We start from the raw sequence: 26,067 nt of genomic DNA, 5'->3' as shown, positions 1-26,067 counted from the left end.
CTTTTCTTGAGCACTGCCGGATGTAAAATGGATGTTTCATAATATAATTTCTTTGTTTTACAAAAAAAAAAAGTGTGTTGATAAGAGAGAGAGGTTAGAGAGAGGAGAAGAGTCGAGAGAGAGAGAGAGAGAGAGAGAGAGAGAGGGTGTGGTGTAAATTTTTTATTAAAAATAATGAAAAAACCCTAACTTTCGGCTAATCTTGGTTAACGGTAAGAACCAGGATGCGCACTCTGTTGCTGGTGACATGCTGAAGAGCGTGGCTATGGAGGAGGTGTTTCACCCTGGACTATACAAAAGCAGGGCTGACTTCAGTGGACGCGGCGCGTAGGCTGCAGAGCAGATGGGGCCAAACAAGCTGGAGGAGATCAAGCAGGAGGGCGAGCTTCGTAAGTTCTTCCAGTCCCTGTCATATTTCATCGCCTCTACAAGCTCGTGTATTTCAATGAAACCTGGGCTCTTTGCGAGCTCGATTTTTGAATTAAAAGAGGAGGATGCGAACGGCTGCAGAGAAATTGGGTCTTCTAAAAGGGCGATCAAGAAGCAGAAGGTCATACCAGAACCCCAAAGATTCGGTGAAAGCAAAAGCAGCAAGCAGAATCAAGGTCAAGTGCATCAGCGTGAAGCCTACAAGTACTCAAGCCCAATAATTAAAAGCCATGAGGAGAAGCACTCTGTATCATCACCATATACCTCTTGCCCTTGCATTGATTTCTCCATTCTAATGCAAGATGCAAAGGGAGAGGAGAAACAAGCAGAGGCTTGCAACATTATAAATGTTCATGGATCGAACTGTCAAGATCTCTTAAATCAAGTAGAGAAGCACAGAAACGAGGTATTCACCAGCTCAACAGAGCAGGAGAACCTACACAAATTAAGCAGCATATTAATGGGTCATGGAGATGGCTGCCGTCGTCACCATCGTGCTGGACAACGGCGACCACAAGGTGCCCGATTGGCAAGACTTTGTCGGAATCGTCTTCCTCCTCTTTGTCAATGCCACTATCTCCTACCTTGAGGAGCGTCATGTGGGCAAGGCCACGGATGAGATCATGAAGAAGCGCCTCGCTGCCTGTGCTCGGATCCTGCGAGATGGCCACTATCAGGTAGAGATTAAGACAAATTAAAGTGCTGCTGTTTGTTTTCAGAGCGTGTGTTTTCCCAATGAGAAGCAAACACAGGTCTGTAAATTGAATTCACTCCATTCCCCTTACTGTATAAGCATGGCTGACCATGCCTTTTGTTGCATGCCCCAGGAGGTGGAGGCTGCCATCGTCGTACCCGGAGACATTGTCGCCATCAAGCTTGGTGACATTGTGCCAGCCGATTGTAGGCTGCTAGATGGTGATCCTTTGCTGCTTGATGAGTCCGCCATGACAGGAGAGAGCCTTCCAGCAACGAAGCATCCCGGCCATGAGGCCTTTTGTGGCTCTGTTGTGAAGCAGGGACAAATAGACGCCCTTGTTATCACCACTGGAAAATTCACTCGCATGGGGCATTCATGCCACCTTACTGACACCACACAGAATCCTGGCCACTTTCAGGAGGTTTTGAGGAAAATTGGTTACTGCTGCTTCTTTATCATCCTAATGGGCATCATGGGTGAGTCCATTGTGATGTTCACTCAGCACACTCCTTACCACACGGGCGTTGAAAACCTGGTCATCTTGCTTATCGGTGGAATCCCCATAGCCATGCCCACTGTGCTTTCTGTCACCATGACCATTGGCTCCCATGCTCTTAGCTCCAACCAAGTAATATATGTGTTTGTCTCCTTTTTTTAATAGAGCACTTCCTTGTGCGCATGACAGAGCACTTTAAACCTCTCTGCAGAGCGTAGGGGTAGCATCATGCATTACTTGTACAGTCAATTGCTGAAAGAGTAAAAAGCATGACAACAGTCAAAGTGTAGAAAGTTCAACTGCTGTTAGCTCATCTCGCTGTGATGCTAATAGGCTGTTGTAAAGCGCATGACTGCAATTGAGGAGCTTGCTGGAATGGACATTCTCTGCTCTGACAAGACAGGTACTCTTACTCTCAATGAGCTGACAGTGGACAGAAACCTTATTGAAGTTGTTTCGCCCAAAGCAAACAAAGAGCTTGTCCTCTTGACTGTAGCTCAGGCTTCCCGTCTTGAAAATCAGGTGAGATGGATGGGAGTGCAGTATATGCTGATCAACATTAATCTTTCCTTAATATGTAACTACCATAACTTGTGTGATCTGGAGCAGGATGCTATAGACAAAGCTATTGTAAGTATGCTTGCTGATCCAAAAGAAGCTAGGCAAGGCATTCAGGAAGTTCACTTCCTTCCTTTCAATCCTATGGACAAACGAACTGCATTCAGGATTTGATAATAATGGTTGTTTTTTGTTGGTATTAGCATAGTGATGCATGGCTAGGGAAGAGAACACGCAGAAATGGGCTAAAGATCCGAGTGCCTGTCCCTCAATTTCTTATTGGAAAACTGCCCCAAAATCTGAGGGTAATACAGGTTCGCATGGGAAACGTGCAACTCTCACCACACTCTCGCGTGTACATCACAAGAATCTTGTCTCAGTTTGGTCAGCAGAAGGGGATCAAATGCTTGTCTATGAGTACATGGCACATGGCAGTCTCCGAGACTCTCGCATAGGTAAGATACTTCTTTAGGTGAAGCAAGCGCTTGTTTCCAATGTTTACAGTTGTGTGCTCTTAGAGCATGCATGCATACATACATACATACGGATATGCATGCGTGCACACATACCTAAATACATAGACAAACATACATACTATATGCATGCATGCACGCACATGCCAGTACATACAAAGTCATACATACATGCATGCATATGCCCTTTCATACATGTAGATAGATGCATATGTCCATACATACTTGCCCTGCATACATACATCCAATGGAACTGACACAACAGTTAGGTCCGGATTTTGCTTAAATAAGAGCAGCAAATTCCTGTCGTTTAGTAGATAGAAAATGCCCATTTTTTAAAAATAGTACTTGGCATTAAAAAAAACTAAACATTTCCTTCGTCCCGGCGGTTGCCGCCATTTCTTGGAATAGAGGAGTTCAAAGCACCAAATTACGGCTATCGGCAGACGGAGATCATGCTGAGTTTCCTGGCAATGGTAGCATGAGAGTGGTTCAGTCGGCCTGCAACATGATCCTACTCATCATTTAAAGGTAAAACCCTCTCTACTAGGGTCCTTTTGTTGTGTTTTTTCTTTAATACATCATGTCTTGTGTGTACCACAAGAAGGAGCAGTCTGGCTTGACCAAAGTCAGCATGCCTTCAACTCCCAGGTTTAAGAGGAGGGATCCAAGGGCTTTCATAGGTGGTCTACGAGCAAGACCCATTGAGAGTAAGGGGGCTATGTTGAATAAGAGTGAGAATGAGTAGCAGAGGGGGCTGGCCAACTGACCTCACTGGTTGGGCTGCAACAATTGTAGCCAACCAATCTGGTTTGGGGAATGAGGAAGCCAGGCAGCCCATTCCCTTCTACTTGCCAAGCCTCAAAGGAGTTGCCTTGTGCCCAGATCTGCCTTCCATGTTTAGAGGCTTTATTAATATCCACATGTCTAGATTATTATGCTACATGTCATGAAACCCATTTAACATCTGGGTCCATGTTATTGGTGGAAAATGGTTCACACAAAGAACTTTACAGATGTGCTGATAAAGTTACATTCTTTTAAAAAAAATTCGATGGCCAGAAACCCGATGAAAAGTAGTGTATTGAAGGTTTAGCTGTATAATAAGACCAGAACCATTCAAGAATCATTTGCACCTAGAAGAGAGGTTTTTGGGAAAATAACCTTGTATGTGTTATTCAACTCCTGTAACATTTTAGATGTGTGACTTGTGTTTGTTAACTCATGTTTTGCATGCAGGTTGTGTCGGAGGTGGTGACTCCATTCTAAAGGAGCTGATTGAACTATGTGAAACTGGGAGATACAGGGTCAGTCAAGTCATCACATTCACAAATTGACCTCATCAACATGTATGATCTTTTGACAATCTTTATTGCAGCATGACATGAGGCTTGCATGGTCTTGGAGGGGGAGGGCATGTTGGAAATAGAGGTGCTAACATTGGGCAAAACAGCTCTAAGCTTGACCAAAAAGGGACCTCTCATCAAGAGTGAAGGTCAACACCTAATCCAACAGGTAAAATCATGGAAGATTTTTCAAGCAATCCCAACCTTTGAATAGCTTCTAGTAAATGTTTTTCTCTTTGAAATTTTTTAATAGTATGTATAACTGTGATGCATCATTAGTATGTAAAGGCTCAGTGATGTGCCACTGTCAGCAAGTATGCTCCTTGCTTATAGCACAGAAAGAAAGAAACTGTGGGAGATGCTTTTATCGATGTTCATCCAACAACTGTGACTTCTTTTTGTGCGTATTTGAACCTTGTAATTTGCAGTCTTCAATTTTTTTTGTAAAATTCTCAACGATTCATTTTCTTGATTAGATTGGATATGTTGTAGGTGGGAACCTCCAGCATCAGGCCATGTCAATGCATCTGACATTCCAACAAACACAAGCCGCGCTAGCCAAGCCCAATGAAGAGGCAAATTATAGACAAGGGATTTTGATTGTGCTATACTGATCACGAGTACTTTTGGGCACCATTTTGGTCCTAAGACAGATCTTTGAATGCCCCATGTTGATGAAGAAGGTGGGATTTGGTTTGTTGCTGTAGATCAATAGTAGGCATGTCTCTCGATGGCTTGTTTTAATCAACATTAAATATGCTGGTATTGATTTGTTCATGGTTAAGGGTCTCATTATAAAAGAGTATGTTTATGATGGTGGAACATGGACGTTGGATGGTTTGTGTAGGCCGAGCCTATTCCCAACAGTGGGCATCATTTTACGGAGCATGAAAGGCATGACGAAGGGGGTACTTTTGCTCTAGCAAGGTCCAGTCCTGCTCCTCTGAATGCCTATGTGAACGGAGTTGCCTAGGACTCAATCCCCTCCTTGGTGTGAAGATGACAAAGATGGGCACTACATGTTTCAGCTTGGAGAAAATATTACTTCCCACTGTAATGACACTTGCTAATCCTACACCACATCTTGGCTTACAACTTGGCAGCTTGATTCACTTCTACATAAGCTCATATGTGGTTTGATTTGCCATGGATTTCGCTCATTCACTAAAGGGTTTTTCATGTTGGCTTGACCTTGAAGTTGAGTTGTATTCTCGCTTATGCTTTTATTAATTCCTCTCTAGTTTATGAGTTTTTCTGACCTCTAAATTTCAGATGGCGTTTTTTCGGTGCTTTGGACATGCAGACAAAATTCTTAGCAGGATGGGGAAAGGTATGTTACTTCCTTTTTCTAAGCTTACAGCTACCATCTTTTCTACCTTGTCTTTTTCTAAGCTTACACCTGTCATCTTTTCTGCCTTGTTTTTTGACACATGGAAAGATGGAGTCTGTCTCCTACATTGTTTTGGATACATTTTTGTCTATCTATAGACTGTAAGCCATTGTGTGGATAACTCAATCAAGCTATGGGCATGATGGATGCTAAATGCCCTTAGCCTCTAGCATGATAAGAGCGTTGATAACTTTCTTCACATTCGGCACAACATGACCACAGTCATGATAGCTCATTACCATTGATCTCTTACAGAGTTTAACATACAGTACCAGCTATGAATGAACATTTAAATCTTGTTAGCATGGTTGCTTCTACCTTCAGTAAGAAAACCTCACTTAATTGGGCACCCCACCTTTCATTCACTTGCATAACCTATCTAGAGGATAAGCTAATAAGCATTCTCTAGACATAGATACAATGGATTCACTATATAATTTCCTAGATCAAATAAGGATATCTAGGAAAAGTGCAAACTAGGGAAAATGAAACAGTTTCCTAGATAGGCTACCTAGATAATACAAAGCATGGATTTCTCTACATAGATAAATTTACATGTATAGGAAAATTTTTCCTATGTACATATATAGGAAATTTTTACTATATAAATAAATTTTCCTATATAGAAAAATCCATGCATTGTATTTCCTAGTTAGCTATCTAGGAAAGTGTTTCATTTTCTCTAGTTTGCACTTTTCCTAGATATGTTCATTTATATCTAGGAAATTATCTAGTGAATGGTTTTTTTTAACTATATAGAGAATGAACAAAAGTGCCTTGTGACACTCAAGAGACCATGCTCAAATTTGTTAAAAAGGTGTTTGAGTATTCTAATGCCATACATAAAAGGGTATTCTAATGCCATACGTGAACCTCCAAGGTCTTCACAAGATTCTAAACAAGTCTCAATAAAACACAGTAAGGAAACCTATCATGTCATTGTGTTCACATTGAGCACCATATTTCCATGTATTCCCCACCACTAGCATCTATAACATCAATGGGATACCTAAGTTTCCCCGGATATGATGCTATGACTAGATTTAGGAATAATCACTATTTTTTTTGTTTATTAATAGTCTTTCCCATAGGGAAATCTAGCCAAACTTTGATAGGCTCCTCAAATAGAATCATGGATGTCTCAATTTTCCATTCACTTTGGGATGGAAGCATTGAATCTTCATTCCCCAATTTATTCCCAAAGAGTTGATCTAAAGCATGGTTTTCCTCATTTTGGCTCTCAATATTCTCAAGAGTACCCGATTGCTTTTTTAGGTTTGAAATTATGAGGTTCAATCACAACTGATGATCCTATATGGCACTCAACAATGCTAAGCTTGCTTTTTACGTTCCGCATATGTCAAGTGATCATGATTTTCAAGTTGGGGTGGTTGGGTGGGTTCTAGTTTCTTGATTGGTCTATGAGGTGCATTGAGTGACGAATTAGAACTTGTTTTATCCTCACTAAGTGACGTATTAGAACTTGTTTCTTCTTCTGACTTTCCTTGGATTTCTAGGTTTTCATTATGTTTGCCCATACGACGAGAACGAACTTTCTTTGGTGCTTTTTTATCATGTGTCGCACATGTGGGTTTTGTGGTTTGAGCAGTAGCCTTTGAGGAGGATGCTTCTTCATCATGTGTATCTTTTGGCTCTTTTGGGGTTAGATCCTCCATAGGCTCCTTTCCCCTGTTCTTTATTTCAACAGTTTGTTTCCCCTTGTTTTTCTTGGGTTTAGAAGGTTTTACTTCTTCTTTTGGTTTCTCTTTTAAAACATGCTCCTCTACCCATTTTGAAGTGTGTTGTTTTGCATTCTTTTTTACTATTTCTCGTGCCTTAGCTTGCAAGTGTAAAAGTATATTCAAGGGTACCATGGAAAATTACCCATTTTGTACACTCAAGATGTTAAGAGTTGTATTCTGCGAGACAGGTTTCATTGAAGCAACTCACCTTGGGCAATCTTGGAATGTGTGATTGATGCCACATAGTTCACATATGGGTTGCAAAGTGTCAGTGGACATGGGAGTATTCCAAATTGTACATTCTACCATTTTGTGCAGTCCACGACAATAGAAACACTGAAGTGTTTGCTTAACTGCTGCTGCCTAAGCAGATTCTCTTTGAACTGTGTTTGTTTGGGGCATGGGAGATGGAGGTTTTGAGGTAGCTGTAGATGAATTAAGACATTACGGTGTGTTGTGACCAAAGGTTTTGCAATATATGCAGTACAAAAAGATAGGCCTATTCTATGCGCATTGGGAATTGGGATAGACGTAGCAATGGCAATGAACACAAGGCATCTTGCCCATCACTTTCAGAGGCATTAAGGATGTTTGGCTTTGAGGGAGCTCATCCTCTCTTGGAGATGCCAGTTCAAAGCTTTTAAGCAAGGAGTAAGCAAGGCTGTGTAGAAGTCAAGGAATGACAATTCCGAGATCAATTTTTCTTTAGCCTTTACTTCACTCGGTTTAGATGAGGAAAAGCTTGTAATCATCCTCCATCATGTTTTCATATAAACATATTGCTTCTTTACAACATTGAGCATCATTTAGTTTCTCCCATGGCTCACATCGTGAGTCCAAGATTTTTATCCAAAGGATAAAATCTCTAATGGTTTCGTTATGTTTACACTCAATCGAATAGAGTTCTCTTGCTACACTTTGCTGATCACCTTGTCTTTTGAAAAGCCATGGATAAAGGCTATTTTCAAGGTCCTCAAGTTCATCTTAACTGTTGCAGGCATCAATGTAATGAACCATCGACTAGTCTTTCCCACTAAGCAAAGGTTCAACACATGTACCTTGGTGGGGCAGTTTGGATTTCCAAAGGCTTCACATCTCTGTTCAAACATCTATATGAATTGAATAGGATCGGTCGTTCCATCGTACTTGCCCATGCTTTTAAAAATATGTACGGCTTGTATGAGTCACTAAGGCCGTGTATGGATGCTAATGTAGATAGGGACTCACTTAGTCCGTGGGCAACCCCCCTTCCTAGATTAGTTAATATGTCCAAGGTGTGGGCATCTAGGGTTTGCAAAGGAGCACTTCTAAAGGGTTAGTGCTAGGCAAGGGACCAGATCCTAGAGGGATTGATGTGTGACAAGGGGTGCAAAACCTGATGACATGCTTGTTGTCAGCATGGCAAATGGTATTGGGAGTTGCATTTGGGGTATGGATCTCAATGACTCGAAGATTTCAGCCATTGGGTTTAGTCTGGGTGTAAGCCCATGTAATCCCTCTATCATTGCCATATTTTGACGTTTAATTGCTCCTTGTGAGCAAGCAAGCACACGTGACATGTTTTTTTTTCCTTTTAGGTTTTCTTACAGTCCGTTATAGCCTCCGGAGGCCTAGTGCACTCTTCCCTGGGTTAAACGAGTATCCGTTTGTCTTGATTTGCTTAGGTACTAAGCACACGTGAATGATCTCTTAGAGATATTTTTCTGAAAAAAGTGTGTAAAAATGTGTACCACTAGTGTCCCAGATGGAAGCCGAGGTCTCAAAAGTGCATGTAAATGCCCTTAGAATGAACATTTTCGAAAAAGGTGCATGCCAGTAGTATCCAAGATGGAAGAGGAGGTCTCAAAACCTATTTTCCATCAATGTCTCAAGATGAAAAAAAGATTTTTCCTGTTTCACATCCCGTTATTGAATGTGTTCCAAAAGGAATTTGGAAAAACTGTATAAGAGAGTTGTAGTATTTTTGGAGTACTACAACTTTGTCTCTCTGATTTTTTCGTGATTTTATCTTTTAGATACTTAAAAAGTAGCCCGAATATGGTATGTAATCTTTTTCGAGGCTATTTAGGGCAATTTCTAGTGCTTTAAGGGCCGTTTTTTGCCTCAATTTTTGGGTCAAATTTTAAGGCTACTGGTTAAAGGCCAAAATGATGGCTTTTTCTCTCGGATGTTCAAGACCAATTTCGAAGAGCTCGATGCCAGCTTTCTGATGAGCACTAGCACACGTTCATTGATTCACAGTTTAGGAGATATAACATGGCTATTTTTCAGACTTTTTTTTGGCTGATGGTTCCCTTTCACGAACATGAAATAGTAGGGTTTCATGACGTGAAATGGACTTCACAGACTTAATTAATTTTATTTTATCTTTTTTTACATGAACTTGTTTCACGACGTGAACTAGCAAGTCGTGTTTCACGACGTGAAATCGAGATCATGCAAAAAAAAAATGATTTTTTTTTGGCGTGAACTAGCAAGCCATGGTTCACGACGTAAACTAGCCGGTCGCAGTTCACGATGTGAACTAGGTGGTTCACAGATTTTATTTTATTTTTTGCGAGGCTGTTTTTTTTTTCAAGGCTAGTTCACGACGTAAACTAAGTGCGATTCACGACATGAACCCACGATTTTTATTTTTTATTTTTTATTTTTAGTCTAGTGGAAAATTCAAGTTTTTTTATGTGGAGGGAATATTTTTTGAATTTTTACTTGGAGACTCATGGCCATTTTCCCAAAAAGGCAAGTGGGAATCAAAAAAGTCAACACTTTTATGACACCCCCTTACACCCTTCATAAATGACTCCCAAAATGGACAAATTGACAACTCATTTGGTATCTTTTCATTCAATGCTCATTAGCCTTAATGAGTTATAGAAAAAGTGCTTAAAATTAATCAAGGATTAATCCTTCCACTAATCTTTCCTCCTTTGGAGTAATCAAGGGCTCTAATTAACTACCAATCTCACTAATTAATTCACACCATTAAGCACATCATTGGATAGGGCATAATATTGCTAAGCTATATGCATCAACTAATGTGTAAATTAATCCATAATTAGAGATTAATTAAACTCTTGATTTTAGTCTATTCTCTTTATGCAAAATTAAGCACAAGAGAAAGTGCTCCAATTGATGAAGCAATTGATGTAATTAGGTGGTTTGATGCATCTCGATGCTCTCAAAACACTAATTTCAACCTCTTACATGATCAATTTTGACCTCTTACATGATCAAAACACTAATTTTGACCTCTTACATGATCAATTTTGACCCCAAAAAATACATTTTCTAGTTTTTTACCCCCTGAATGACAAAAAACGAGTCGATTAAGAAAGATTAGTCGATTTCAAGGCTTTTTAAGCATTTTCATGAAATTTTTTAAAGGATTAAGCTACTACTAATACTTTTTGACACTCTAATGCATACAAATCAAACAAAAAACAAACAAATCACGCAAAAATTAATGATTCTAACTCTATGTTTAACTCTAAAGAGAGATAGAACTCACTAAAAATTACATTCTATTGCATTTTTTGATGCAATGGAAGCAAACAAAGCCTAATACACTCTATGTGCAAGCCCTATGAACATTAAAAACCAAATTAACAACAACAATAAAAATGATTTAAGCAAAAATTTAAGCAAAAAAATATTCTTTACAAAACAAAAAAGAGAGCTATTCTTCACCAAATCACACACAAATCTCCATCAAAACCACATCTTTCTCATGGTAAACCACTAATCAAGGAAATGGGCAATGGGTAATGCGTAGATTTGAGAAAAATGATTAAAAAAAGCCAAGGGATGATTCCCCAGCAATGGTGCTAAAAATGTTATAACTCACCCAAACCCGCGCTGAAACACATCTAACGAGAAGATTACCTAGCGAACTGCATGAGTAGCAATTCCACTACGCCTCCCTACACTGTCACACCACCGCATTACACTACGTGTACTCGTCCCTCCTCTCACCTCACTTCACTCATACACATTCATTAGCATGGATTAGATAGAGATTAGCAAGAGCAAGACTCTATTGCACAATGGGAGAATCCTTTGTATTGTGAGAGATTTTCACTTATATACATGGCCATAAGTGTTCACACTCACTTAAACTGTGGGAAACCGGGCACTTTAAGCTCATAATTTTGATCCATTAACCATTGAAAGCATTAATATATCCTTGTGGATCCCATGACAATGTCCATCTCTACAACCAAGAACTTCAATGAGCCAATCCCATGTTCTACAATAATGAAGAACACAAAACTATGTAGTTATATACATATATACATACATATATATATATATATATATATATATATATATATATATATATATATATATATAAAACTAAAGAAACTAAGGGGGAGGGGAGAGAGAGAGACCCACCAAGAAAAAAGTAGGAAAATGTAGAATTGTCCGATTCAATCCTATTTAACCCTAGGAGTTGAATTAATTTGACCAGGCTAGCATGATTATTAACGTGATGAGAGCATGTGCATTTATAAGCAATTAACTGACCATAATAGTCGTGAACATGGGAGTCAATGCCAGTGTACTTGCCAAATTTGCAGGGAATATTTTGTGATAGCACAATAATTGCACCGTAATGACAATTGAATTGCTATGATCCCATAAGTGCAGCAGTTGATCCAAGTCTCGGATCATGAGTCAACCAAGATCACTATGATCTAAAAGTAAGATCATCTTGTTCTTGAAGCGTTCTATCTAGGATTGTTTTTTTACAAGAATCATTTCTAAGAGGAATTATTCAGGAGAATCACACCAAGTAAGATTGTCGATCCTATTGAGACAAAATTCCAAAAGCACAAAGACTCAGAAAAAACAGCCAATGTAAGGGAATTAGACCATGGTCATAGACCTAGACCTTCTAAACCCTGGAGAAAAACCATTAAAAAACATAAAACCTTCTAAAAAGCTTAAAAAAATATGTGAAAATTAAGAAAAACTCTTAAAAAGACTTTTATGAGTGATTTTGGTGTTGGAACAAGTTCTTATTCATTTACATTGAGCCAAATCATTTTGACTTCACAATTGAACCCAACGTTAGCACGACATGTTATCATACATGCCAACACTAGTAGGGAGTGAGATAGGACCAAGAGTCGATTAACCACCCTAGTAGCTCTTGATTCCAGTTCGAAAGCAGACCAATGGCGGATACCAAATCTAGATTATGGGGCATTAACCCAATCCAATGCCTCAACTTGGATATGGCCAAATGAGACCATGTAGTGTTCAAAGGGGAGTCATTCGAAGGAGCCAAAAGGCCCCAAGTCGGAAGACCCATGGGTGAAAGAAGAGCTACAAGCGAACAAGTTAAGAGCCAAGCCAACAACACGAGAACCAGTGAATCACACATCTTACTATGTTAAGGCTTCCATGCAACTAACTAAGCCCTAATTTTCATTCACACAAGCCCGATACTCTTGGATAGATGGCCAATGCCTTCAATACGGAATTGAGCCAAACCTCTTAGATGTCGGTTAGTGAAAATCAAGAGTTCTATCTAGACTTAGATGGAATGATGTATATCCTAACAAGGGACAATAAGAAGGTTAGACTTTGGCCATGGTTAATGAGATAGAAGGGCCCAAAAGATTACAAGAATCTACCAAAGCTTAAAAAGAGCCAGTCAGGACTCAGCTTGCTAATGTCATTGCCCAAAAAACAGAATGTCAATTGCAGTCTAGCATGCATGCCCAGTAATGCAAGGATTGACATGGTAAGTTATGAATGTGTATACCTTTGCATTTCAATATCAGTATAGCTCTAATGGGCTAGGTATAATACTAGTACCACTCGGAAAAATGACTACATGCACCCCTACAAAAGGGAAAGGTAAGAATATGGGAGGAGAGCTAAGGGCTCCCACCTGATCCCTATATGCCCTTGAAGCTCTATGAAGCCAAGGAGAGCTACTTGGAGGTTGCAAGCCTCCAAGCCTCAAAGTCATGGTGGGAAGAGTGATCCTAAAGTTCCAATTTTGGGATCCATTCAGTGGCAATCCCAACACCAAAATGCTGCAAACTAGCATTAGAGTATGTGCCCACAAGGAAACTTTTCCAAAAGCTTAGCCTACTGACCTTATTTGAGCTACAACCTTGGGGGATGGACCTGGCCAGATGCTACTAAGGCATCCACTCATTTAACAACAGAACATAAACCTTTGTCACATAGCCACTAGGCCTGTAGAGCAATGAATGGCGGAAAGTGAAGCTCACACAAAAACTGGTGAGGCATCATTTCAATTTTCCCGTGCTCTCAAGGAATGGGACTTCAAAAGGATAAACAAGCCAATAGAGAAGGATGCATGTTTCAAAATGGACAAGTGCACAAGTCATACTAGGAAGATGTTATACTACCCTATATGGTCATGCCTTGTAGGCTATACTTCACATACTTGTCATTTTACAAGCCACATTGCATAACCCAAGTGGATAATGGGCTACTCACCATATTTAATAGAGCTCACCTATGCCCCAATCCCATTCAAGCAAGAGAAAACTGGGTAGAGGTGATCTATGTAGAGATCAAAATGGCGTTGGCATTGAAGAATCCAAAGGACCCTTACCTAGGAATAGCACCCCTACTCACATAAGAATTATATAGCCAGCTTCTTCTGCAACCCCTTATTTGCAACTGATGGTAGTTCCCAGCAGAAGACCCCCCCCAAAGATAAGAAAGATAAAAAAAAGACAAGAGGCTTGGAGATGACCATAGTGAACAACCAAAGCCCAAGAAGCCAAAATTCTCTATTGATGAGATCTGGGCAATATAATTGTGGAATCAAGGTCAGAGCTGGAGGCTAAATAAGAAGCACAAAAGGGTACTCAATAGGAAATAGTAGAGAGGGGTAAAGACCAAGTCAAAAAAGTCAAGGAGACTGAGGTTGTCAAAAAACATGGGTACCATGTGCACGTGCAAGACTAAGGTGATTAGTACTAATCTTACATTAATCTAGTGATTAAGCTAACCTAAGGTGGGTGATGCCTAAGCATAAACATGATGATTAACTACTAAGGTGGGTGATGCCTAAGCATAAACATGATGATTAACTGCTAAACTAATTAAGCAAAGAATCAAGCATAATTAGGTTACAAGATTAAGACTTGTACTCATGGTGAGGCTTAAGAGCTTGCTTCATATCTCATTGCTTGAAAATGACCCCTTCTAGATGAGGGAGGTACAATCTGGATTTGTAGTTTATGTGGGATAATTCTAGCTTTGCTCATGTGGCTTCTTGCTAGGTTTGATACATGTTTGAGCTTACTCATACTCACTCCCTGTTGAAATATATAAGTGAATAGGGTGTGTGCGGGAACAAGCCCTTGGCAAGAGGCTGTAAAAGAGATTCTGTAAATGTGAGAGTCGCTGTGAAAAGGTGAGAAGTATCTACTGGGAGAAAATAAAGGGTAGCATGAGAAGATTTAGGATGTGTGAGGATATTCTGGGAAGAGGTGGAGGGAATCAAGCAAAAGAGGTGGAGTGGATCAAGCAAAAGAGGTGGAGTGAATCAAGGAGAGATCAGTGGGATTAGATGCTTGGATGTAAACTCTATAAATTGAGGCATTGGCCTAATGAGAATTTGCTGGTTTTTGATTATCCATGCCTACATTAAGCTATCAGTTAATTGCTCACTAATCATGTCTTAATTATCGTCTAATCTCTTTTCTAATGATGTTGATTCTAGCATTTGATCCACCATAGCTCATCACATTACTACAAATTTAACATGGTATCAAAGCCAGGTTAGAATCCATCAAATTTATGAGCCCATTATCTTGCTAATCACCTGGCTATTCAAGATTAGTAGATAATCAAGTTTTACCTCTTCTTTTCAAAGAGCTTCTGTACCCTCAACTGGTGGAGGGGCTTGATCTCCCTCTAGGCTTAAGAATAGCCTTCAAGACTTTAGCCACACATAGCCACAAGCTTATGCTCCAGCCCATTCAAGCAAATTCGCCAAACCACCTTCTACAACTGCCAATTTTCGCTAAAACACCAGCGCCGTTTTTTTGAAGGGAAATGGAGATCTTGTCTGCACCAAGTACAATGGCTCTAATTCCTCTTGGCCCCAAGGGTTTTCAAGGGTGCTCTACAAGCTCGTGAATACAGTTTTTGATTTCATCAAGTCTACAGTGAGATCCAAGCTCTCCATCAAATCTACAGGTGACTTTGGTAAAACATAGATTAAGCATTCAATGTTTGGTCAAATCTTGTGTTTCTTGGCTTAATCCTCTACTAGACTAATTGCTATTGATGGCCTTGAAAGGATTTGAGCTCATTTGAACTCTAAGGTTCCAGATCTGGACTCCCCGCATACTCTGTTTTTTGCACACAAAACAAAGGATTAATTTGCTAATAAGTGATTAATCAACACTAATCACTATATTTTGGTGCAATTGAGGATTCAAATTAACCTTTGGGTTTCTGATATAGATCCCTATAACTTAAGATTGCAATTCGAAGATGGTTTGATACTCCAACCATTCAGTACAGATTTGTTACCCTTGGTTTAATGTAATTTCTGGTGAATTTATGCTGATAAATCTGTTGTAATCAACACCAGATTGAGTTGTAAAAGGGTAGACACTGCCCTTGAATCTTGAAATTGGATCAAGGTAAGACCCCCTTCACATCGTCATGAGTACGGCACAACAGATAGCCAAATTTAATGGGGAGCAATTTTACACATGGCAGACAAAAACCATGTATCTGCTCATGAGGAAAAATCTGTGGGGGCTAGTTGAAGAAAGAGATGAATGCCCAGAGGTGAGAGGGAAAAATGAGTGGAAGAGCAGGAATGAGAAAGCATTAGGACTTATTGCACTCAGTTTAAATGATGAAATCATTCATCACATCATAGGGATACAATGGGCAAAAGATGCATGGGATGAACTCAATAAATTATTTGGCACGCAAGCAAAAAATTCAAAGATAAATCTATTAATGCAATTCTACAAACTGGATGTGAAGGAAAGTTAACCTTTAATCACACACGAACAAATATAAAAGCATTAAGCAACAACTGGCAGCCATTGGCAAAAAGGTAGAAGATGATGAGGCACTAGCAGTGCTTCTAAAGAGTGGACAAAGGTGAATATGAAAACATTATAGCAACATTAAAGAATGTACCTGAATTTAAGCTGCACGAGATAGAAGGAGCTCTACTAGAGCAAGAGACCAGGGTCAAAGAGAAGAAATGGCTGGACTCAACAGTTGGAGAAGAAAAAGCATTCTTCAACCGAGGAGGATTCTCTCGAGGATGAGGACGGGGAAGAGGCAAAGTAGGAGGAAGGACCTTCACTTGTCACAACTGTGGAAAGCCAGGACACATGGCAAGAGACTGCTACAATAAACCCAGTGGAGAAGGAACGACATCGGCAAACTTCATGGAGGCTCCTAAGGAAGTGGAGTAGTCAGATCATCTTTTCTGAGAGAGAGAGAGAGAGAGAGAGAGAGAGAGGAACCCCACAACCCAATGTAACCTGCCGCAACAGAGTAAAACCACCTCTGAGCCACCGATGATGTAGGCCATGTGGTAAATGTATGTGTGAGCACTTTAGTCAAGGTCACGAGCACTTGTAGGCCATGTGGTAAATGTATGTGTGAGCACTTTAGTCAAGGTCATGGGCACTTGTAGTAGCCTTGGACACATAGAGAGAGAGAGTGTGTCAAGGACTATGAGTTTAGGGACTTGAGGCACTGGTCGCAGACTACCAAGTAAGAGGGAAACTTGGTATAGGGTCCAGGTGTGCTAGGATTATTCACTTGAGGGGAGGTGTTGAAATATACAAGTGAATAGGGTGTGTGCGAGAACAAGCCCTTGGCAAGAGGTTGTAAAAGAGAATCTGTAAATGTGAGAGAAGCTGTGAAAAGTATCTACTGGGAGAGAATAAAGGGTAGCATGAGAAGAGTTAGGAGGTGTGGAGATATTCTGGGAAGAGGTGGAGAGAATCAAGCAAAAGAGGTGGAGTGAATCAAGGAGAGATCAATGGGATTAGATGCTTGGATGTAAACTCTATAAATTGAGGCATTGGCCTAATGAGAATTTGCTAGTTTTTTATTATCCATGCCTACATTAAGCTATCAGTTAATTGCTCACTAATCACGTCTTAATTATCATCTAATCTCTTTTCTAATGATGTTGATTCTAGCATTTGATGCACCATAGCTCATCACATTGCTGCAAATTTAACACTCCCTACCTTTCTTGTGCTCAATGGCACCACATTTCTCAACACCCCTCCCCTGCAAGGTGGTTTGATGTGAGGTTTTATAAATGCTTCACCCCCCCTTAATGTAGGTGGTAGGTGGATTAACACTTAATGTAGGTGGTAAGTAGATTGACATTTGGACTTGGACATGGAACATCTCCCCCCTAGGTTCTTGATTAGATTTTTTCAAGTGGTTTAGGAGTGTTTACATTTGCATCACTTCCCTTGGGTTCTCTTTGACTACTCTTAGGTTACAAACAAATAGCCTTGCCTACTCATTTGGAGGCTTACAACATATGAATTGATTAGGTTAGGGTAGTGGTTGGTAGCTTCTTTGTTACTCAGTGCTGGTGCTCGCTTGAGATCTCCTTGCTTTTGCTTGATGAAGATTTTTTGTTGCTTCCTTGGCTCTTGGTCTTTTACTCTTGACTTTGACTCTAGTCTTTGATTGCTTGTCATTACTTATCTTCATACCCACCTTGCTTGGCATTATCTTCTTCATTGTGCCTTTAGGGTAGACTTTGTCTTTGCCACTTGTGCTTGATGCTTTCGCTTGGTGGTTTGTTCCTTCTTCTCTAAGTGCCATTTGTGCTTCATTTTATATACTTTCATATGTGGGTGCCATGCATGTGGTCACCTCATGCAAGTGTACTTTGGCATGCTTAGGAGAGTAGTTGATGCATCTATGGTTTGCTTATAGCTGTGTATGACCCAAAGGGATGCACCCCTTCCCCATATAATGTCATGAGATGCAAAATCCTTGCCATTTAAGAAGGTCTTACCAAAATGAGTTTATATTTTTCTTCACTGGCAGTGTTTAATCTCATACAATATTAGCAAATGAGCTTTGATTTTTCATGTAATGACTGATTTCAAGCTAATACAAGTGATTAAGATGCAAACTATGTGCTAAAAATGAATTCAAATTACGTAATGCAAATGGGTGCAATGGATTTTGATGCAAGAGAGAGCTTCCCACATTAGATTAATGTTAGGTTGCAAGATTAAGACTTATACTCATGGAGAGGCTTGAGAGCTTGCTTCATATCTCATTGCTTCAAAATGACCCCTTTTATATGAGGGAGGTACAATTTAGCTTTGTAGCTCTTGTGGAATCATTCCATCTTTGCTCATGTGGCTTCTTACTAGGTTTTAACCATGGTTGAGCTTACTCATACTCACCCCCTACCTTTCTTGTGCTCAATGGCACCACATTTCTCAATAGAGGCTAGGGCGAAGGAACATCCATAAGCAACAGAAGCATCGCAACCTACCCCACAACTTTCAACACAACCACCACCAATGCACAGCCAACCACCCCCTCTATAGTTTTCATGCAATTATAGATAGAAAAGCAGTTTTATAAACTTTCAAAGAATGCTGAATGGGCACCCCAGTTGTGCTGGTTGCCAATGAAGATGTAGATTTTGTAGCGATGCTGAGCTTGAATATAGAATCTCTCCTTAGGAGATTTCCCCCCCCCTAAGCATGTGCACACACTCTTATGAGTGCGTAAGTGACCTTCTCTCTCATGTCACTTACACACTCACCCTTGAGTGAGTGTATGAGTGACCTTATCATGTCACTTCACTTGTGCACTCAATCTTATTTGTTTCTCTCTCTCTCTCTCTCTCTCTCTCTCTCTCTCTCTCTCTCGCTCTCTCTCTTTGCTTTTACTGCATTTGTGTGTGTTGCTACCTTTTTCTCCATTCCAACGACAACTAACATTCCCTTATAGTAATAAGTGAATCAATGGCATATTACAAAAAGCATAACAATAATATAAAAATGAAATGAGGAGTGTAAGCACAACAACAATATAAAAACCAAATGAGAAGTGTAATGAGGAGTGTAAGCACAACAACAATATAAAAACCAGATGAGAAGTGTAATATGATGGTTGTGTCGTTCTTCTTCCAAACTTCACCTTACCCATTTTTACTTTAATAACCATCTAATTTACTCCCTATTTCTTTTAGATGGGATTTTCTTTAATAAACACGTAAAGCCAACTATTATTGCTCTTAATCTCCACAGTCTACCATTTAAATTGCATGAGCATTTGATAACTACCACTCCTAACCCCTAACTAACATTTGTACCACATCTCTTTTAGAGGGATAATGGGCTAATCATGTAACATTTTCTAACTATTACAATCTCAACTACAAGTGCACCAACCTCATGACCTCCCCATGGCCAAATTCTAAAAATGAAGGGTATAATAGACATCAAGAAAGGGAGTACGTTAACTGCTCCCAATTAATATGTCAACTTTACCATCATAATTTTTGCACTTTGTATGTAATAGAGCATCTTTTGTATGCTATAATCTCATCTTTCCATGTTCTAGTTACCCTTAAGATGCTCCCACCACTTCATGTACGTCAAGATCTACGTCAAGGTTGTGAACATGACGAATAATCTTCTTACGGAAACGTGGGGTGCTAAGAGGGAGGAACCTAAGGTGGATACCTTAGACATAAGCCTCCATAGTCATACTATTGCATTTGCACATGGTCAACACAAAAGGGAAACGATAAATCAAGCAAGTAATTGAATTCATAAACCTTCATAATCCCCTTAGTCTTCTTATGGAAACATGGGCTGTTAAGAGGGAGTAACCTAACTAATTGAATTCATAAACCTCCATAGTCTCCTTAGTCTTCTTATGGAAACACGGGTGTTAAGAGGGAGGAACCTGAGGTGGATACCTTAGAATGTTAGGCTAATTCAATTTGGCCCTTTATAATTAATGTAGCACCAACAATAATGCAGCATATCAACCTTATTGCATTCGTGATTACCTAGCTTGCCACATCTCCTAAGAAAAAGATGTGGAATGTGAATATGAACCCACTTATTGCGTCCATTTGATTTGAATCCTTTATAATCCAGTGTGTCTAGGTGTGGGTGGAGAGACGAAGCCTTAGGCTGATGATGTGCAACTTACCCTAGGCCAGTGCAAAGCCTTAGGTTGGTTACAATATTTTCCCACGTCACAATTAGGGTGCAATTAACTAAGTTGTGGGTAGGTGAAATCATTGAAATATGTGATTCTCTTCACATCCCACACAAAGATGACATCATCTCATGATGTGTAGGCCTAGTTTTGCTTGCAAATCCTAAGTGTGCCAAATTTGGCACAGTTTAGGGTGTACTCAAGGAGTCTTTTCCCCTTTACTTGGGTGGGCAGGAAGATGGACAAGGGAGACTCCCTGTTTGTAGGAAACGGGTGGGGAGATCACCTCCTTTCCCCCCTTTTTCTCGGTGTGTGTAAAGACCCTCAGATTCTATTGTTGAGAAGGCCAAGTTTAGTATGACACGTTGATTAAATGGGGACACACTTATGCCATGTGGCAAAATGAGACGGCCACAGAGAGTGACACGTGAGTGAATGCTATGGCAAGGACAAGAATAGTGAGAATAATAGTGTAGAGATTGGCCGTCCAACTCTCCGGCAAGATATGTCCAGCTGAGATGCCCAATTGGTCCGAGTCAACTTGCATTAATGGCAACGTCCAGGTGGCAATTCTGTTGGCGCCTATGTGTCAGCGAGCGTGGCAAGGACTTTCGAAAATGTTGCAGAGTTCGGGTGATTTTGCAGATCAGATCGATCGGAGAATGCATATGCACATGCTGGGTCTGCTCACAGCTACCAGGCGTTGAGGATCGCACAAGAATCAAAGTGCAACAACAGATGATGCTCGGCTGAACCTCACCCGCATAACCCTGGCAGCTCGGAAGCCCAACAGTTCTTCTTGCAGAATGGAGCCCGATGTGAGCGTTGAAACCGGCTGCATGATCAGAATCGTCGTCGTAGGTGTAGGCCAGATTTCTGGCATCTACCTGCGTGACTACGTCTCCCTCGTTGTGAACCACAAGCAAGTCGATCTAACCAGTGTTAGCTCCTTCTACACAGAGCACCAGAAGAGCCCCTTCGCCCAGCAGCCTTGGAGCACAGGGAGCCTCTGGTTCAAGTTCCTTGTCGGTGGCGCCCCCCGAAGTCCCTGGGAGGATTTCCAGGCTCAACGGAAGATCCATGGCATAATTGGCCTCTGCCACTGCCCTTCTTCACCTGACATTGTTTCTGTTTATGATCAGTTCACTGCCATATGCAAGGCTTACCCCTCAGCACTGGTCAAGCGAATGCTGGCGTTTTTCCCGAGTGATGCACATCAGGTAACATATTCTATGCTCCAGGAAACTCAGCATCATGGTGTACGTATGAGTACTCAGGTGATCATGTAACCTATTCACGATGTGGTTAGGGATATTGTAGCAGGGATGGTATGGCATGTGTTTCATGTCTATTCTTGGGATCCAATCATATGGTTAGAGATGATTTGATGTGTGTCTACTCTTGGTTGCTGACAATGGTTGTTGAAATGGCCTAGCATGTAGTCTATGCCTCATGTACTTTAGGCCTTTTGCATAGATGCTTGTTTACTCTCTGGTGCTGACAGTGTAGGTCAGCCTCCAAAGTGTCGTAGCATGTAGTCTTTGCAATGTGTTGGCATGCATGTTGATTGACGATATGGACTAGCATGCAGTCTACACAATGCTTGATGCAATTGATGGCTCAAAGCCTTGTAAGTGTAACCTAATGACATCATGTTAGCCATGCCACTATAGAAATTTGGCCACGAAGTGGCCGCAATCAATCCCAAGGAGTCTAATGGGTGATCTTCCTATGCAATGTGAGATGCAGGTTGAGCAAGAGGAAAAGAAAAGGCAGCATCTCATATTTGTTCCTCCTGCTGAGAGGCAGACGCTGGAGTTGCACATGCAAACACTTATGCAGGACATAGCTGCAAATTTCTTGATGGAGTTCGAGAGCTGGGTTCTCCATGCAGAGACTGTTGGTGCAACCTTGACTACGCCCTTAGACTCACAAGCTTCATTAAGCTCTGAAGAGGTAAACTCTCTTTTCCAAATGAAGGATTTCTATTGTATATATATTTGTCAATGGGAGGCATTGTTTTTTAGGCAACAAAGTTTAATGTCTGTGATTCCTTACCTAATACCTCACCTTTCCTGGAATGCCTTTTTGATAACCTTGTGAGGTGCCACTGGACTGCTAGGGTGAACTGTGAGGCTGAATTCCGCTGCAGTTCTGCCTGTTTTTGCTGTAGTTCTGCCTGCTTTTGCTGGGTTTCATATGTCCTTCAGCATCTGCTGGCAGTGTGCCTCTTCCTGAGCTCCCAGTAATCCAAGGTCAGCCAGCATTTCAGTAATCACCGATCAAAAGTTATATCATTTGGATCTGAGAAAGCTGTTGCTGCATTGTGGTTGCAATCATCTGAGCTATCTGTTGTTTGCGAGTGCCATCTTGTGAATCATCCACATCTCAAGACTTGGTATAATGACACGTGTGACCTGGCACTCTAGATGAACCCCACTCTGCGGAGCTGATCCGGCAGAAAGCTTTTTGGATGTATCGGACTCTTCACCAACATTTTTTCACATCTCTCTTTAACTTGAATTTTCCCGGACCACAAGGTTACCCTAACAGAAGAGGTGGAATATTCAAACTTTTGAGAGTGGTATATCCTCGTCCTTGGGTTGCAAACGTAGAATCTGCTTTCCCATTTATAACTAAGTGGCCGACTTTCCTCTCTTTACAGCTCGTATTATATGTTTGATCTTTTGCCTACTGTAGCGCTATTTATGTATATCCATACACATACGATGGTAGGAGCAGTGAATGCAACAAAAGGTAAGTTTTGGTCCCCATCTGTGTGTCATTGAAGTTGCAAATGTTTGAACACTCTTTTTTGTGAAGGGGTTACCTACACCTTAGTGGATCCATAAAGTTCTAGCATCAGAAAACGATTCATAAAAGTTCTAGCATCAGAAAACCTCTTGATTTCTCCATTGTGTTTTGTTGGCAGGTTAGTAAGGCCAAAAAAAGGAGGTTGGGCCGAGCCCAGAAAACTATTGGAGATTATTGTCTCTTGGCTGGCTCTCCTTTGGATGCTAATGCACATTACACTACTGCAATAGAGCTTGCACGACTGACAGGGGATGTATTCTGGCATGCAGGAGCAATTGAAGGCAGTGTTTGCGCCATAGTGGTATGCCCTCTTGCCCCAGTAAGAGGAAAATGCTACTTTCACGAATAGCAGTTCATGTGTATACATATGAAGAAGCAGTTTTGGAAGGTTTGAATGTCTAGTATTGATCCACCTGTGAAATGACAAGGCTCTTTCACTAGGATCACATATAATTATTGTCATACTGTTAGCTTTTTACTGTTTCAATGGCCTCGTGGAACACTTGAGTTGCCTTTATGATAGTTGCCATCCAACGGTTTATGCTAGTTGTACCCATTCGAAACCTGTGCTGCTTCTTGTCTAAATGAGGCGCATTGTTCCACCGAATTACTCTCTTGATTCTGCTTGGCAACTAGGTGACTTGTCACTTGCATGTTGCGTAGCATTCATGGATAGGAGGAAGGATTCGCTTGGCAGCATAGCCAGCCTATTGTTCTGATTGATCACCTGTCCTTGTTTTTTTGGTTGTAATTACTGGCATTCTTATCGTCAATCTCCCCCCCTCCGCCATCTCTCAAGATCTGTGGCATCAATGAGAATTGCTGTTCTCACCATGTGACTGTAATGAGCCTTCCACTCAGAGACACCCCTCTAGATATGCAATCTGCAGTATCAAATGGAATCGCCACAGCCTCACCACCTGACACTGAATGGCACTCCATTTGGTACTTGACTCACAGAAGGTGAGGGCCTTTCCTTTATGCTTGTTCAGCTCTTAGAGCAGCCCAATTATCTGAGTGTAAACGATCCTTCAGAGGGAAGCCCCACCAAAGGGCACTCAAATGTCTTTTTTTAACTTCCCATTCCATGCAAGTTTGGGCATTTACTGGCAGATCAGACCTTACATGATCAATTTTTGCAATTGGGGGCTTTATAGAGTCTTTTGCAATAGAGCAGTGGTTGTTATGTAACTTGCATCATTCAGAATGCATGTGAGCATATTGGGCTAGGGCCAGGACATACGGAGATCAACGGGCTCTATTTGAGCTCCTAAAACTGAGGAAAGATGTGTTAGAAGTCATCTCCTGTCTATTTGTATACACCAGGGCCTCTGTTGTGGGTGTGCCCGCCCGTATATCATTTTTCCACACTCCCCGTATTTTTTCCCTATTTTTTCCATTTTTTCCTAGTGGCTGGAGGGCTGCCAGGTGATGCCAGGAGCATCCCAATGCTGGCCGACTGGACTTTCCTCAGTCGTGTGCATCTGGGCTGCTGGCCGACTTGTTCTGACCAGTCGTGGGCATCAGGCTGCTGGCCGACTGGTATTTTCTCAGTCGTGGGTTATTTTTCTCAGTCGTGGGCACCTTCTGGAGCTGGCCGACTGCTCACATGGAGATGTATATATTGCCCCTCAGCCCCCACCACTTTCTCATTCAGTTTTTCGGGATCTTGTGTATAGAGAAGAGTTTACACACCTATCTCTCTGTGTTTCTTGTGCTGATTATTTTCTGCAGTCTACTTGCTCTTGTCTACCCAAATTTGGTTGTCATTTCCGCTGCATATTTTGACACGGTATCAGAGCCCTAGGCTCTAGGAGATCTTGGGCGTTTTTCTGAGCAAGAGGGGGAGCAACAGGTTGCTGATCGGTGGACTGTTTCGGGCTGAACGGGAAGAGAAGGTGCAAGAGGAAGGCGGGCAAAGGGGCTGGACAGCCACTTGCATATTTTCTGATTTTCAGATTTTTTCCCACACACCCACCCTTTCAGGTTACTCTCCGAGATGGCAGATTTACTAGAGATGGCTGAGAAGCACGTGAAGATTCCGACTCTCCCCACGTTCCCAGTGGATCGGCAGTTGGACGGGTCCAATTACGGCATCTGGAAGGTCATGATGGAGTCAGTTTTGGAGTCATATGATCTTGCTGATTTTATTATCATAGGGGTGCCACGGCCGGAAGTTGAGGAAGGGGAGTCATTATCGACGAGGAAGGACCGCGAGGCACAGGCACACATGTGGGACCGTGTCAACGCCAGGGTCCGGTCGTTTATATTCCTCAATTGCACACCACAGGTGATCAACCATGTGAAGCACATGACGCTGGCGAGAGGCATATGGGAGCACTTGGCTTCTTTGTACAACAGGGTGTCACCCATGAAGCGGATATCCTTGGAAGTGCAGATGCGGGTTATGAACCCTGCAAAGTCTTCGACGATGCGGGAACACATTAACAAGCTGCAGGCCCTTCAGCAGGAAGTTCTTCATGCGGGGAAAGAGATATCATCCGAAGATATGGCCATCACGTTACTTTCCCACTTGCCTGGTCAGTATTCCGCTTTCTATTCCTCGTTGATCACGAGTGGCAGGCTCAGCACCATTACTTGGGAGGAGCTTGTGCCAATGGTCTTGGACCAGGAGGAACGTTTCACGAACCCTCCTCACGGTGGAGGTTCGGAGGCCTTAACTGGCCAACGGTCGAAAGGCCGTAATACCAACAAGGGCAAAGGGAAGGCTTCACCGGAGAAGTCTTCCGAGAAGAAGTCTGATCCAGAACGAGAGAAGCTGAAGGCCGAAAGATCGTGTAATGATTGTGGCGAGAAAGGCCACTACTGGAGGAAGTGCCCTAAGCGGACAGGGAAGAGTGCTGATTCCTCAGCCTCAGCTGCGAAGACTCCGGCATTTGTGCACTTGGAGATGGT

The 26,067-nt window shown here is 41.5% G+C and overlaps 2 protein-coding genes across 5 annotated transcripts in view; both read left to right on the top strand.

Moving 5' to 3' along the window:
- The first annotated feature begins 207 nt into the window (after positions 1-207).
- LOC147603264 (plasma membrane ATPase 4-like) lies at positions 208-4,573 on the top strand. Of its 3 annotated transcripts, XM_086796749.1 has the most exons (9): positions 208-413; positions 892-1,106; positions 1,257-1,754; positions 1,956-2,144; positions 2,232-2,252; positions 2,384-2,635; positions 3,893-4,168; positions 4,279-4,399; positions 4,492-4,573. In XM_086796749.1, the coding sequence occupies exons 1-6, from the start codon at positions 344-346 to the stop codon at positions 2,633-2,635; spliced, it is 1,245 nt and encodes a 414-aa protein (XP_086652875.1). In that variant the 5' UTR covers positions 208-343; the 3' UTR covers positions 3,893-4,168; positions 4,279-4,399; positions 4,492-4,573. The 3 variants fall into 3 exon arrangements, 2 of the variants coding, with proteins under 2 accessions (XP_086652875.1, XP_086652876.1); XM_086796750.1 differs by having other exon boundaries at positions 345-947; positions 1,956-2,252; XR_015265631.1 differs by lacking the exons at positions 208-413; positions 892-1,106; positions 1,257-1,754; ... (1 more) ...; positions 2,232-2,252; positions 2,384-2,635 and adding an exon at positions 2,642-3,184.
- A 16,262-nt stretch (positions 4,574-20,835) lies between these two features.
- Positions 20,836-26,067, top strand: part of TRS120 (transport protein TRS120) — a 69,996-nt gene continuing 64,764 nt past the window's right edge. Inside the window, exons 1-3 of one of the 2 annotated variants that reach the window (XM_086796914.1) lie at positions 20,836-21,557; positions 22,087-22,293; positions 23,270-23,452. In XM_086796914.1, the coding sequence (XP_086653040.1) occupies positions 21,144-21,557; positions 22,087-22,293; positions 23,270-23,452 (804 nt within the window). In that variant the 5' untranslated portion in view covers positions 20,836-21,143. The remainder of the gene's footprint in view (positions 21,558-22,086; positions 22,294-23,269; positions 23,453-26,067) is intronic. The other variant, XM_086796915.1, reaches the window with a different exon arrangement.

Source organism: Cibotium barometz, chromosome 64 (genome assembly GCF_041138505.1).
Source record: "Cibotium barometz isolate CiBa-2024 chromosome 64, ASM4113850v1, whole genome shotgun sequence".
Taxonomy (NCBI): domain Eukaryota; kingdom Viridiplantae; phylum Streptophyta; class Polypodiopsida; order Cyatheales; family Cibotiaceae; genus Cibotium; species Cibotium barometz.
Note: the sequence above shows the minus strand (reverse complement) of the source record. Positions and strands in the feature narration are given on the sequence as shown.

Coding starts and splice junctions, on each gene's coding strand:
- LOC147603264 (XM_086796749.1), top strand. CDS start 344: ATGGGGCCAAACAAGCTGGAGGAGATCAAGCAGGAGGGCGAGCTTCGT. Junction 414..891: donor GTTCTTCCAGTCCCTGTCAT/ATTTCATCGCCT, acceptor CAGCATATTAAT/GGGTCATGGAGATGGCTGCC. Junction 2,253..2,383: donor ATGCTATAGACAAAGCTATT/GTAAGTATGCTT, acceptor TGTTGGTATTAG/CATAGTGATGCATGGCTAGG.